This window comes from Pygocentrus nattereri, chromosome 5, assembly GCF_015220715.1.
Source record: "Pygocentrus nattereri isolate fPygNat1 chromosome 5, fPygNat1.pri, whole genome shotgun sequence".
Taxonomy (NCBI): Eukaryota; Metazoa; Chordata; class Actinopteri; order Characiformes; family Serrasalmidae; genus Pygocentrus; species Pygocentrus nattereri.
The window spans coordinates 35,103,030-35,116,244 of NC_051215.1; the positions used below are offsets into that span (position 1 = coordinate 35,103,030).

Below are 13,215 nucleotides of genomic sequence, written 5' to 3' on the forward strand. Positions count from 1 at the left end.
CAATAGTTTGTCTATGGTGGTGACTTTGTTCTAGCAAGCCTTCCAAAAAGTTTGTTGCCAAACGTTTGTTTGTTGTTGTTTGATGGCATCTAGTTATACTTATGTTGATTCCAAGATATATATATATATATATATATATATATATATATATATATATATATATATATATATATATATATATACACCCACACGTATAACTTGAATATATATATATTTTTTTTAAAAATGTGTAAAATCATTATGCTGTTACTATTACTTTATTGTAAATTTTGTTCTTCCTGGTGTGTAGGGTAGATACAGCCAATCAAGTGGTCTGACTGGTTGCCCTTGAGAAGTTGGACAGAAGGTCTAACAAATCAGACCATCAATCATAATTAGGAATTGACAGTGGAATTAACTAAACATGTTACTGTATGCTCTCAGTCAGATAGATAGATAGATAGATAGATAGATAGATAGATAGATAGATAGATAGATAGATAGATAGATAGATTGATAGATAGATAGATAGATAGATAGATAGATAGATAGATAGATAGATAGATAGGAGAGTTACCTGAGGATTGTGATATTATAGATGACTGAGTAAGGGCCCTTGGCCTGCATATCACCTTATCTTATTACAGAAAATCATGGATTACCACAAACATAAAATAGGAATGGTACTATGATTATTATTGTGTAACTTTTTTTATCTAAAGCAAAAAAAAAAGATTTTTTTCATACTGTCATATTTTCAGTTAAATATCAAAGTAGTAATCAACAAAGGCAGCTTCTCATTGCTCAGATTTGATACCAATAATTCTGCAGGACATTGTGTTAGATCCTGTCTAGTCTCAGTTGTGTTCCAAAGTCTTGCCCTGTGCCACTTGTTTACAAGACAAAAAAAATGTGTTGTTCCAAATTATGTTTCCTTCTAGGTTCTGTGCTCTACATAATCAACCAATCACTCTAAAATGGTCTGAACGTGTTGCATGGTTTATTAGCAATGTTCTATTCTCTTCTGTCTGATGTTGTGGAACTAATGCACATAATGATTCTTATTTATGCATTTTAACTCATCTCATCCTCTGTCTCTACAGAACTGTTTGCAGCTACTACAAAGAAAAATGCCACAAACACATTCTAAACAGAAAATAGACCATATTCATTTCTTCCTCAGAAACATGCTGACTTTTTGTATTCTTTGTGATTGTGTTTGAACAGATGTGTTAGATGACACTAATGCCATCAGCATGTTTCAGACAAATAAGGTAGCACAAAGTCACATACTCATTAAAATACTCTACAGATTTGCATGGTGTAGTTTGTTGGAACGATCACTTCACTGGACAGCTAATGATGTTGACTTTGGGGATTAAAGTGTCAGAGAAATGACAACACCGTGCATATCAGCAGAACACCTGGCACTCTGTGTGCCTGAGTTAACTCTCCTGCTGCTGGTAACAGCATTTCTGCTGTTGTGTTTGGACAGGTCTAGTGAAGTGTTTGGGATGGGTCTGTGTATGCATGTCGTATAAATAACAGTGCCAAACACATTTTTTCAAAAATTAAACTGAATTGAGTAACACCCTTCGTTAGAGAAGCCTTAAGAGCAGTGATGAAACGTATGTTGTGGTTCTGAATAAGATGATACATTAGCATATTAGCAGGGGGAACTCTCTGGCCTTTAAGGCCATTTTGTGAAATAAAAAAACATGCCTCTAATGTTTAGTTCATTTTATTTATTATAATCATTATGTTGCATTTGTGAAGTCTGTGAGTATTGTAATGCTATTATTTCATTGTTACATATGATTGGAAATAAAAGCGTTTAATTATTGAAATGCCCAACAGAAAACAGCCCAAACAGAATGTTCTTCTCCCTGGTGTCTAGGGTAGATACAGCCAAGCAAGTGCTCCCATTGGTTGGCCTTCAGGAGCTGGACAGAAGGCCTAACAAATCAGACTGACCACCATAATAAGGAACTGACCGTGGAATTAACCAAATATGTCACTCTAGGCCTTCAGGAAGTCAGACATTTATGGCCCAAACTGAAGGCTCTGCACTGTCACCATTCCTACTACATATTAGCATATTCTCTTGTTATGTTTGTCTCATACACTGTATCACTGCTGTCAGGAACAAAAATTCATATCCCCATTTTTGTAGTATTTCAGTTTTTGAAAGAATTTGAAAATGCCTGTTGCCCTTTACATTGTGTGAAAATGTCATGATAAATGGACCAAAAGAAATGGCCCAAAATGACTAGTTCCATTGAACTACATTAAAAGTAAAATAGTTTTTTTCCCTTCTCCTGTGAAGTTACCATTTAGGAGATATGAGGTTCTGTTGTGTTGCATGCAGTGCAATGTTCAAATGTAGTCAAACATATTGTCACTGTCCAATAAAAACATCTTCATTTTATGAATTTTCATTTTTCTAAATACTTGGAACAGTAGCTGCCCTTTAAAGTTCACAATGAATAGATCAATAGAAATGCATTTAGAATATTTTTGTCTTCTCCTGTAAAGATGCATTTTTTGAACAGCAACAATATCTTTAATGCTCTACTGTATATCACAGGTCCAGGGGTAAATACATATCCATTCACTGCTTTAAGCACTGCATTAATGTTATGGATCCTTAATTGTAGCTTATGCTCCAGTACCATATTATTTAATTAATTGGAATTTAGAAAGCAAATCCTCCACAATTTCTATTTTAAAGGACAATTAAAGTGAATGGCGTTATTGAAACTTTTTTTCAAAATGTAACATGGACCAGTGCAATTTATGTTTCATAGTGATGCTTGAAATTTGTGAACAAAAAACAACCAACCAACTTCAGTCTTGTGAATGGTGTCACAGCTTGGTTGCAGTTGTGGACATAAAATAATAATGAGGCTGGGCCTACTCTGCATGGTTTCGTGGCATAGTGGAAAATAGGCGTACGACTTGTGTGGCCAGTTTTCCAGACACAGATTAAGGATTTTATGAATACAAATTCCAGTGTTACTCTGAGCTTAAAATTAGTCTGCTGATTTTTCTGTCTGTGCAATCACATGGGATCCAACAGATAATGTTGGATATGTACTAGGGTTTCTCTTAGGTAGGTGAAGCAAGTATATTCCAAAGGTGACCTGGGAACAAGAGCATTAGACAAAACAAATCAATTAAAAAAAGAAGTATGGCATTTAAAATCAGTGAATGAGTAAAATATACACACAATATATACAATAACAACTAAATGACAATTTGCAACAAATCAGCTTTGTAGCCCACTTACAATGCAGGTTGGGAGTTGTTGAACTGAGAAAGTACATTCATAATACTAAATAAACTCTAGGGACCCGTGGGCTGGTCCATACCTACAGTCCTTATTTTCATAACTACCTAGATATCAGCTTCATAGAATCTATAGGATAATGAGCCTTAAGCTTAATGATGAGGGAATGATAAGCTTAGAGGTTAAATAAAGCTATTACATTTCACTTACCTTCCCATTCCGGCATTCAGACAGAGACCTGAGAGGCTCTTGGGTTCTAGTACCAGAGGCCTGGTCTATTCCAATCATTTGGCATCGACCACACCTGCCTGCCACCTTTAACAAGTCCGGGAACAACTTCCCATTAGTGGCTGTATTTAAACATGCGGTTTACCTCTGATACTAGCATCCTCGGTTTAATTTCTATCAGTCAGGTTTACTGCCCTTGTAACAGTACACATGATTTATGCTAACCTGAAACAGAGCACCTCCTATTTTCACATTGGACCAGTCCTCTTCTTCAAAAGGCTCCAGGCCGGAGATAACAAGGTTGGCCCGGAAACGGTGGAGGAGCTGTAGCATGTCGAATGATGTGCCATTTTGTGAGATATCATGTCTGAGAAAAGCCAAAATAAAAAGGAACCACATAAGACTCTGCTTTGGAATGTGAAAACATAACGTTATGCCAAATTATAACAAAGTTATAGCCATAAAGTTATGCACAAATCATACCATATAAATGCACATTCTATCATGCAACATGATTTGGGCATGTATTCAAAGTATGAAGCGGTCATTACCTGTTGACAATATGATCCAGCAGAAGGGCCACACTAGCTCTGTTAATCAACAGAAACTGAGCCTCATTCACCAGAGAGAGAGAAGGGGGGCAGAGTCCTGCTGGACACACATCGCAGAGTCAGAATTCTTTTCTATATCATATTCACATAAATTGTTTGTGTTTTAACAATCATCAGATTTTTAAAAATCATCATGAGAGACTAATCTAATCTAAAAGTGATTAGATTTAGATTGACTCTCATTACATCCCTGTTGAAATAGAAGATTCATTAGGATTAATATATTAATTATATTAACAAGCGCAGTAATACTTAAGTCAAGTCTGATCTCAAGGCCATAAAGTAACAGTTTCGGTCTTGTCTTGGTCTCATCATTCTGACTTAGTCTTGTCTCTGTCTCAATATCATTTGGACTTGGGTTTTGTTTTGGTCTTAGGATAAGATGGACTCAAATATTGTCCAGCTGAGTACAAGGCTGAGGTAATTGGAAACATTTTCTATCATTATTAAATATCAACAATACCTTCAAATAAAACAAAACAATTCTTTCTCTACATATTTAAATAAAATCTGGGCTTTCAATTATGCTTATTGGTTTCAGAATTCAAACATCCTCTGAGGGCAGATTTGAATGTTCTCATTATTATTTTTTCACTTAATAAAAATCATATTCATACTCAGTTGATTTAGGTGGTGACTTCTGAATAAGTGTTAGAGAAGAATGGACAGAGAACAACCTTAACCATCATTTGCTTCTAAATATGACAATACAAAGCTGAACAAAGACTATAATATTTTATATTTTACATTATAAATTTCACATATTTCACCAGTTACAAATATTTCACAATAGTTATTATAGTAATGCTTTTAATAATTATTTATTAGTATATATATCATGTATAATCAATGGTAAAATGAACTACAAATGAACATCCCATTTCTTATTTTTATATTCTGAAATAATCAACAATAAAACATTAACCATCCTGGGAGATGAACAGAAGCCCCAAAGACTGCAAATTAACTAACTAACTGTCTGTAGTTAGTTAAAATATAGCTAAGTGACTGCACCACAGCTGCAGCCAGATGAGTGAGGTGAACAGGATTGTGTGGTTAGGCTTAAAAACGTTTTACTATCACTACTCAGACATGCTAGCATCCAGGTGTATTACTATATTAGTCTTGTCCATCTTCTAAGATTAAAATGTAAATTGAATTTTTCAAACATCAGAAGCGGCTTAGAAAATGTGTGTGTGTCCAAACATCTGATAAAAGTCCACCTGAATGGCATTTACTCTATGATTCATGTTACTACTGTATGTGCTGTACCTTGTTCTTGGCCCATTTTCATATCCCGAGAGAAATCAGGATTCTGTCTAATCAGACAGCAAGGTTTTCCCAGAAACTGAGAGAGCCAGACCGATGCTCTCTCCCCACAGTCGACTGCCTGTACTCTAAAAAAAAGGAGAAAACCATTGATTATTTTATTTTGGATGTCAGAAGCAATACTGTCAATGTTTAAAGGCCCAATAAAACACTGCTGATGAGGCTCCATGACTTAAATTATGCTCACATCAAGCAGGATATAAAGTTGTATGTGGACCTCTGGTGAATTTACATGTTATGCGTGCAAATAACACATCCTCTATAGAGAAAACACTTTTGCACATTTTAATGCACAATTATTGTTTATGTATTGAATTAGACTTTCTGGAGAGGAAAAAAAACATAAGATGTGGTCTTTATGGCACACTTCATAGTTTTAATAACCACATACTCTCTCACACATGTTCTCTTTAAAGGATGTGTTATTTTCACTTAAAAAATCAACAATACATGTCATTTGACTAGGGGTGTTCAAACCTCTGCATATGACTGTATGTATAAACTGCTCATTTTAGTGGCTCCAACCATATGACATTGTCTTTGCAAGTCTCTATTGTTGCACACCTGCCAACTGAAAGTCTTAATGTGAGACATTTAAATTCAGCCTATAATGAGTCTCATAACAAACCAATTAAATCTCAATTGCACTGGGCTATCAAATAGATGGAACAATACACAGAATGAACAAGAATAAATTCCAAAATCAGAAAAAAACAAAACTCAAAAGCAATTTCTTTAAAGCATGTTTTCTGCTTACCTGTCACCACAGACCTTGCTTTGACATTTTCGTAGAACAAGATTTTCTTCACTGGCCTCCAGGGGAAGAGCGATGGGATCCATACCTGAAAAAGCACTGGGTACTTTTTCACTATTCTATTTGACTTATGGGAAGGTAACACATTTGTCACTCTGTGACAAGAGAATTCTTTTATACAACCACAAATACAGTCACAAATACACAACCACATTTTAATTTGCTATTTCTTATGTGTTTAAAGTTTTTCCCTTATGAGAAAGTTAACATGAAGTTAACATGATCACAAATTATGCCAATGGGAAATATAAATGAGTAAATCTGTTTCTAATTAACATAAAAGAGCCAGTACAACCTCATCTGCAATATTCTGAGCGTGGGTAAGCACTGATGTGTGAAAAACACGTCTAGTCTTAACAAGTCCCAGACGTCATAAGCTCTGCAATTATATCTAGATTTAGTACATATTCACTGTAGAATTGAGCAGAGCAAAATTCTCATTGGTTGCACATGTCATGCATGAAAGAAGAAAGGCGTAAATCCCACCTGATCATGACTGTGGTTATTTGATTTGCTAGAAGAAAATGACTGGCTTGTATTTGCAACACGCTCCTCTGACCCAAATGAAACGGCTGATTCTATAACCATGGCTAATGACTTTCTGTAGGTGATAATGTTGCCTGGAAATCGAGGCCAAGACGTGCCTGACCTGGGGCTTGCAACTGCAAGGTGCTGGAGGCCAGACAGATGTGTGGGTGGATGAGACACAGTTTTGGCTCTCTCTTTTGGCTCAGACAGACTCCATTTTCATTCACTACCATCCATGTGCGGTCATACAGAAGCCCCTGCAACACCACTGGCCACTCTGTCACCTGTGAACAGCATAAAGTGACGGTATTAAACTAGAACAAGCACAAAAGTGATTTTCACATTACAAAAAATCTGATTTAAATGCAAAACAACATTGTCCTTTATAAATATAGAACATTTCTGCTGTTAAAACTTTATATGTGTCAGCATTATGTGCCAAATGGACCAATTTTGGTCCAAACACAGTAAAAACATTTGGGGGTTTTAACTTAAAAAACAGCAAGAATAAACTGTACTTCTGAAAGCACCATTACATGTCAACTAAATGCATTCTGGTTGAAAATATGGCAATGCTTACTGTACCTCAAATGCAGCACATGATTTAATGGGATATATAAAGATATTGGTCAGTGTGTGGGCCTTCCCACTGTTCCCCTCTGTTTTTAAAACAGCCTCAGTTGATGAGGCCTTTCTGACAGGACCAGGAAAGATATTCAGGTCAATCCCCTCAGGTACAGTTCTCCCGTTGGGTACAGAGGTCAATTCGTTTGAAACTGTAGCCTCTGCTGGTGCAGCCAATCTTAATCTTGCCAATCTGTCTTGGTCCAGTCTTAATGGTTTATCCACAAAGCAGCTCACGACGAACTTAAGAAAATTCCGACAATCCTCAAAAGTAGACATGTACCCAAAGGATATGCGGATGGACCCAGTGGGACGCCCGTCTACCATGTCAATGCTGTCTCCACAGACATGACCGGCCTTAGTTTAAAAAAAGAAAAAGAAAAAAAAAAAGACACAGATCTTTCATAGACACATAATCAGTAATAATGATAAATTTACTATAAAATAATATACTTATGATGTTTGAGTTTGACGTATTCACTGACCTGTAGGTTCCTTTTCACTTCTTGGTTGCTGATGCCTAGATGGGCTTGACAGGCCCCTGTGTTACAGAAACATCCTGTGCGCATATGAACACTGAACAGACAGGCCATTTTGTCCACCTGAGGAAAAAAGAAAAAAAGCTAGCATCTTTAAAATCCCAGTGCTGCCTAGTAAAAGTAAATGTAACTGCTGAATCTTGTAAAAAGCCTCCTAATATAGAAAGTCCCTAGAAGGCTTAACATCTAAACGCACTGAAAACATGATATTGTCTATGGATGCTTTACCTGTGAATATCCCACCACTCGGCCATGGCAGTCCAGCAGGTTGAAGTTGAGGACCGCTCCCTGCTCAGCTGCACTCTCAAACTCATTGTCACAGTAGATTTGAGCCACTGGCTGTTCATTGCTATGGCGCAGGCATGAAAGCATAATGTAGGTGTAACGAGCTAAACCAAATGTGTGGAGCTGAATGTTCACCATGCTACCTGAGGGGAAAAAGAGCTACTATTAATGTAGGGCATTGTAAAAAGAAAGAACAAGTTACAGGAGAACCTTTGCAAGTTTAAAAGACTAAAGGAAAATGATATAGAATTTTATACCAGTGAGTTTGTGAAGGGTGTCAAAACCATGATGGAGGGAAATAACATCAAGGAATGAAATGGTGCCATCTTCAAATCTAATGATTTACGCCACAAAATAGAAAACAACTAATTAATCACCCATTCATTTTAATGTTTTACTAACAGAAAGGCATGTGCTTTGTATTGTGAAGTACCTTACCTGCTGACTACATTTGAGTTTGGTACAAAATAGTCCTCTCCCACCAGATAAGCTGCTGCTGTCCCTCCTCCAAAATAGCCCTTTCTCAACAGCTCAGCTGCCTCATTCCTTACCAGCAAGGCCCCAAGTCCAGTGGGGAAGCCAAACATTTTATAAAAAGAGATGGGCACGAAATCAGCAGGGTGCTGCTTCAGGTCTAGTGGTGAGCAGCCAGCGAAACAGGCAGCATCCAGCAGAACGAACCATCGGCCTCTGCGCTCACACGCTGGGAAGAGACGCCGAGACTGAACCCCTCTCACATAGCTCAGTGGATACTTCCGCCCTGAGAAGTTGCTCTGGGCAGGGTAACAGAAAAGATGGGGCACTGAGCATTCATGCCCTGTACTGACAGACGTTTGATTATTTTTGGCCCTTGCTTCCACTTCCTGAGGTGACACAGGCACTGTTTCGACTCCTTTAGGGCCAGTCACCCCACGGATGCCCACCACAGAGGTGTGGTTGTCAGTGAGGTAGCAGAACTGACTTCCTGAGCAATTGCCATGGGCAGACACCCACGGGAAGGAGTCAGCCACTAGTTTAAGTGCAGCAGTGCAGCCAGCGGTGAAGATTACAGAGTACTCCTCAGGGCTGGTGTTAAAGTGCTGCAGTATCCTACAGGGCAAAATAACACAGAATTGAAAAGCAAGAATCTTTGAAATTGTACATGAGGAGCATCAACTCAAGTCACGAAGCATCTCAACATAGTGCATCATTTTCTCTACAACCCTAAAAAGGTTAGGACGCTGTACAAAATGTAAATAAAACCAAAATGCAAGTCATGTAGACTCACTATTTCATTAAAAATAGTACAAAGACAATATATATATATATATATATATATATAAATGCTGAAACTGAGAAATTATTATTGTTTGAATTATTATTGTGAATTTGATGCCAGCAACATGTTTCAAAAAAATTGTGAAACAAATATAGCCACTCACAAATCCACCTACAAAAAGTGATTAGCTTGACAACAGACAAGCTTGAAGGCTAGAATATGTGTTTTGGACCGAAACTGACTACTTGTCACATAATTTAGTTTATTTCTTCAGAAACTACATCATTTACATATGTCACATACCACTGACGGCAAAGCTTTTCAGACATCCCACTGGTGGTTAAGCAGAATATTAAACAAAACGTCACCTTTCAGAGCTCATTTTACACTCACAGTTTAATAGTCCTATTTTCCCTTTATTTATTTATTTTGGTATCCTATGTAGGTTAGTTTAGTGAATAATACCATAAATAATTCCAGTCACACAGTTGTAACTGATCTAGCAATGTGAGCATAATTTTCAATAAAATCATCTTATATTAGGCCTAGTCATTATTTTCTATTAATTGTTTGCAATATTTGTTAATATACACTATATTTCCAAAAGTATTTACTCATCCATCCAAATCATTGAATTCCAATGATTTGTGTGTTCCAATCACTTCCATGGCCACAGGTGTATAAAACCAAGCCCCTAGGCCTGGAGACTGCTTCTACGGACATTTGTGAAAGAATGGGTCGCTCCCAGGAGCTCAGTGAATTCCAGCGTGATACCGTGATAGGATGCCACCTGTGCAACAAGTCCAGTCATGAAATTTCCTCACTAGTAAATATTTCACAGTCAACTGTCAGTGGTATTATAAAAAAGGGGAAGCAATTGGGAACAACAGCAACTCAGCCACAAAGTGGTATACCACATAAAATTGCAGAGCAGGGTCAGTGGAAGCTGAGGCACATAGTCCGCAGAGGTCGGCAACTTTCAGCAGATTAATCACTATGGACCTACAAACTTCATGTGGCCTTCAGATTACCTCAAAAACAGTGTGCAGAGTTTCTGGAATGGGGTTTCAATTCCGAGCACCTGCATCCAAGCCTTATATCACCAAGTGCAACACAAAGCGTAGAATGCAGTGGTGTAAAGTGTTGCCACTGGACTCTAGAGCAGTGGAGACGTGTTCTCTGGAGTGACGAATCATGCTTCTCCATCTGGCAATCCGATGGACGAGTCTGGGTTTGGCGGTTAACAGGAAAGCGGTACTTGTCTGACTGCATTGTGCTAAGTGTAAAGTTTGGTGGAGGGGGGATTATGGTGTGGGGTTGTTTTTCAAGAGTTGGGCTCAGCTCCTTAGTTTCAGTGAAAGGAACTCTTACTGCTTCAGTAGACCAAGAGATTTTGGACAATTTCATGCTCCCAACTTTGTGGGAACAGTTTGGGGATGGCCCGTTCCTGTTCCAACATGACTGCGCACCAGTGCACAAAGCAAAGTCCATAAAGACATGGATGAGTGAGTTTGGTGTGGAAGAATTTGACTGGACTGCACATAGTCCTGACCTCAACCCAATAGAAGAGCTGTACCTGTTATACCTGCGAAGGGTGGGCCGACATCATATTAGACCCTATGGATTAAGAAAATGACGAGCGAATACTTTTGGAAATATAGTGTAGTAGGGGAGATAAAAAAATAGTTTGATCTTGCACGTAGGATGATAATCTGGGTGGTCTGAGTGTGGACCAGCAGTGGTATCCAGTCAGCTGGGTCCTGACCTTATCAAGCCAGTAGACCCATATCTGCTTGCTACCTGGTTCTGAGGTTTAAGCAGTTAAGAAAGAAGGGTTACACCTCCTACCTAATCATACAGAGTAGAATATAGCATGGCAAGTGAATCTAAACTCTACCATAATGCAGAAACAGGAAAAGTTACAGTAGTGTCACAAACTGGATAATGAGAGAGAGGCAAGTGTAGAACTGAGCACGTATTTCTACACCTGGGTGTTTAATCAAATTTTATTTTCAATTATGAGCTTGGCTTCCAACAATTCTCAGAATAAGATAACTGAGATAAAACAATTACTGTGCTGCCTTCCATCTCTCAGTGATGCTCCTGTTTTGTCGTGTTACAAACCCAGAGCCTCCCTTTTCTTTGCAGCAGTGCCCTTTTGCCCTTCCCCAAAAAACCTGACCTCTTCTAATTTATTTTGGGATACATTATCATTAATATAATTATTGATTATTATGTTAATATTATAATATGCAATAATATTATTTATACTATGTAATAATTATTATTGCAATATTAATATTAATATTATTATTACTAGTGTTTAGTCATTTTCAAGAAGTTATAGAAGTGCAGTACAACAAAGTTTATTTTGATCTTATTATTTTGATATATTAGGATATGTATCATTTATATTTTTTATTTGTGTTTAATTATATTTACAGTTCAAAGGAAGTGCATTATTTTTTTAAGTTCGACAATACTATGAACTTTCCAAAGTCGATAAGTAATCATGTTAAATAATCACGATTTTAACACTGACCAAAATAATCATGATTTTGAGTTTTTGCCATTATTAATCAGGCCTACCTGTATCGGACACTTTCCACGGTGTCGTGTGTCAGCCTGCTGCTGGGATTGTGGCTGTGAGGGTTGCCTAAGAGAAAGGCTTGGTTAGAAAACACATTTAGCCTGATTGTACTGAACTAATGCGTTATATCACAGTCTGTATCTGAAGCCATTATGACAGTGACTAACCATACACATTCCTGGATATATCCTCATAAAAATTTCTGATCTGGGATTCGGGAAACAGCGTTGTCCCCGCATGATCAAGGTACGTAATGTCTGTGAAAAAAGGACAAAAAAAACATTAGATTAATATAAAATCAGAGTACAGCATTTCCCACTGACGGCCGACAGAGGGCGCCTCACACCACACAAAATGACTGAAAACAACACAGGAGACTCACAGCTGCTGAACACAGTACATTACTCATGGGCGAAGTTAGCCTAAAAGCTAGTTAGTACAGCCGGACAACCCGGGTATTTTTTACGATTTAGACGTCTGGGATTATTAAAAGATGAGTAACCTCCAAGTTCGCAATAGATACGCTTTGGATATCAAGGAGAAATCAACGCTAAAGAACTTCTGAAGCGTTATAGTTGACCAGGCACGAAGGAGACCACCATGTCCGCCCTCAGATCAAGCGTTTACCTTTAATCCTGGTGAATTCGCGCTGTATCAGTTCTCGCTGGTCAGTATCAAACCCGTAATGCGGCCAGTTTCTCTTAAAACTCTCAAATGTGCACAAACCAGCGAATTCACACGACGCCATTATTTCCAAATGTCAAACTAGCCGACGACCGCTCATAGCTGACATTTCCGATGTTAAACTTTTGACAGGCTACGGTGTCCGAGTCCTAAGTCCAGGCATCGGGGGTGGAGGGGAGAGTGGTCGGTGTCGTCAGAAAACCAGAAAATGTCTCGGTAAATGCAGAGGACACGAGTCACTTGCGTTTCGCTGGAAACCCGTGCTGTACCTCTCTCGTAGCATGTGCGAGTGATTTTTACCCTGAAATGATTTGTTAGGTGAATCAGGTACGAGGCCCACAGCCTTACACGCCTTTTCAAAGCTGTTGAAATGGAAGAACAGAGCTGTAGCCGATGTGATTAAATGGTCACAAGGGACAATGTTCTGACACGCCAAGCCAAGTTATATAATGCTTTA

At 38.1% G+C, this 13,215-nt stretch overlaps 1 protein-coding gene across 2 annotated transcripts; it reads right to left on the reverse strand.

Moving 5' to 3' along the window:
* Positions 1 to 1,704: 1,704 nt before the first annotated feature.
* mocos (molybdenum cofactor sulfurase) lies at positions 1,705 to 13,028 on the reverse strand. 2 transcript variants are annotated; one of them, XM_017725108.2, is made up of 15 exons: positions 12,702 to 13,028; positions 12,242 to 12,331; positions 12,074 to 12,140; positions 8,665 to 9,315; positions 8,484 to 8,560; positions 8,170 to 8,369; positions 7,888 to 8,004; positions 7,364 to 7,759; positions 6,900 to 7,062; positions 6,194 to 6,278; positions 5,380 to 5,504; positions 4,048 to 4,144; positions 3,722 to 3,863; positions 3,479 to 3,583; positions 1,705 to 3,122 (listed from the first exon to the last, which is right to left on the reverse strand). In XM_017725108.2, exons 1-15 carry the CDS (start codon positions 12,820 to 12,822, stop codon positions 3,012 to 3,014), a joined length of 2,547 nt encoding a protein of 848 aa, XP_017580597.2. In that variant the 5' UTR covers positions 12,823 to 13,028; the 3' UTR covers positions 1,705 to 3,011. The 2 variants fall into 2 exon arrangements, with proteins under 2 accessions (XP_017580597.2, XP_017580589.2); XM_017725100.2 differs by having other exon boundaries at positions 4,048 to 4,147.
* Positions 13,029 to 13,215: the final 187 nt, after the last annotated feature.

Coding starts and splice junctions, on each gene's coding strand:
- mocos (XM_017725100.2), bottom strand. CDS start 12,822: ATGGCGTCGTGTGAATTCGCTGGTTTGTGCACATTTGAGAGTTTTAAG. Junction 8,370..8,483: donor CACCCTTCACAAACTCACTG/GTATAAAATTCT, acceptor TTTTCCCCTCAG/GTAGCATGGTGAACATTCAG. Junction 3,864..4,047: donor CTGGATCATATTGTCAACAG/GTAATGACCGCT, acceptor GGCTTTTCTCAG/ACATGATATCTCACAAAATG.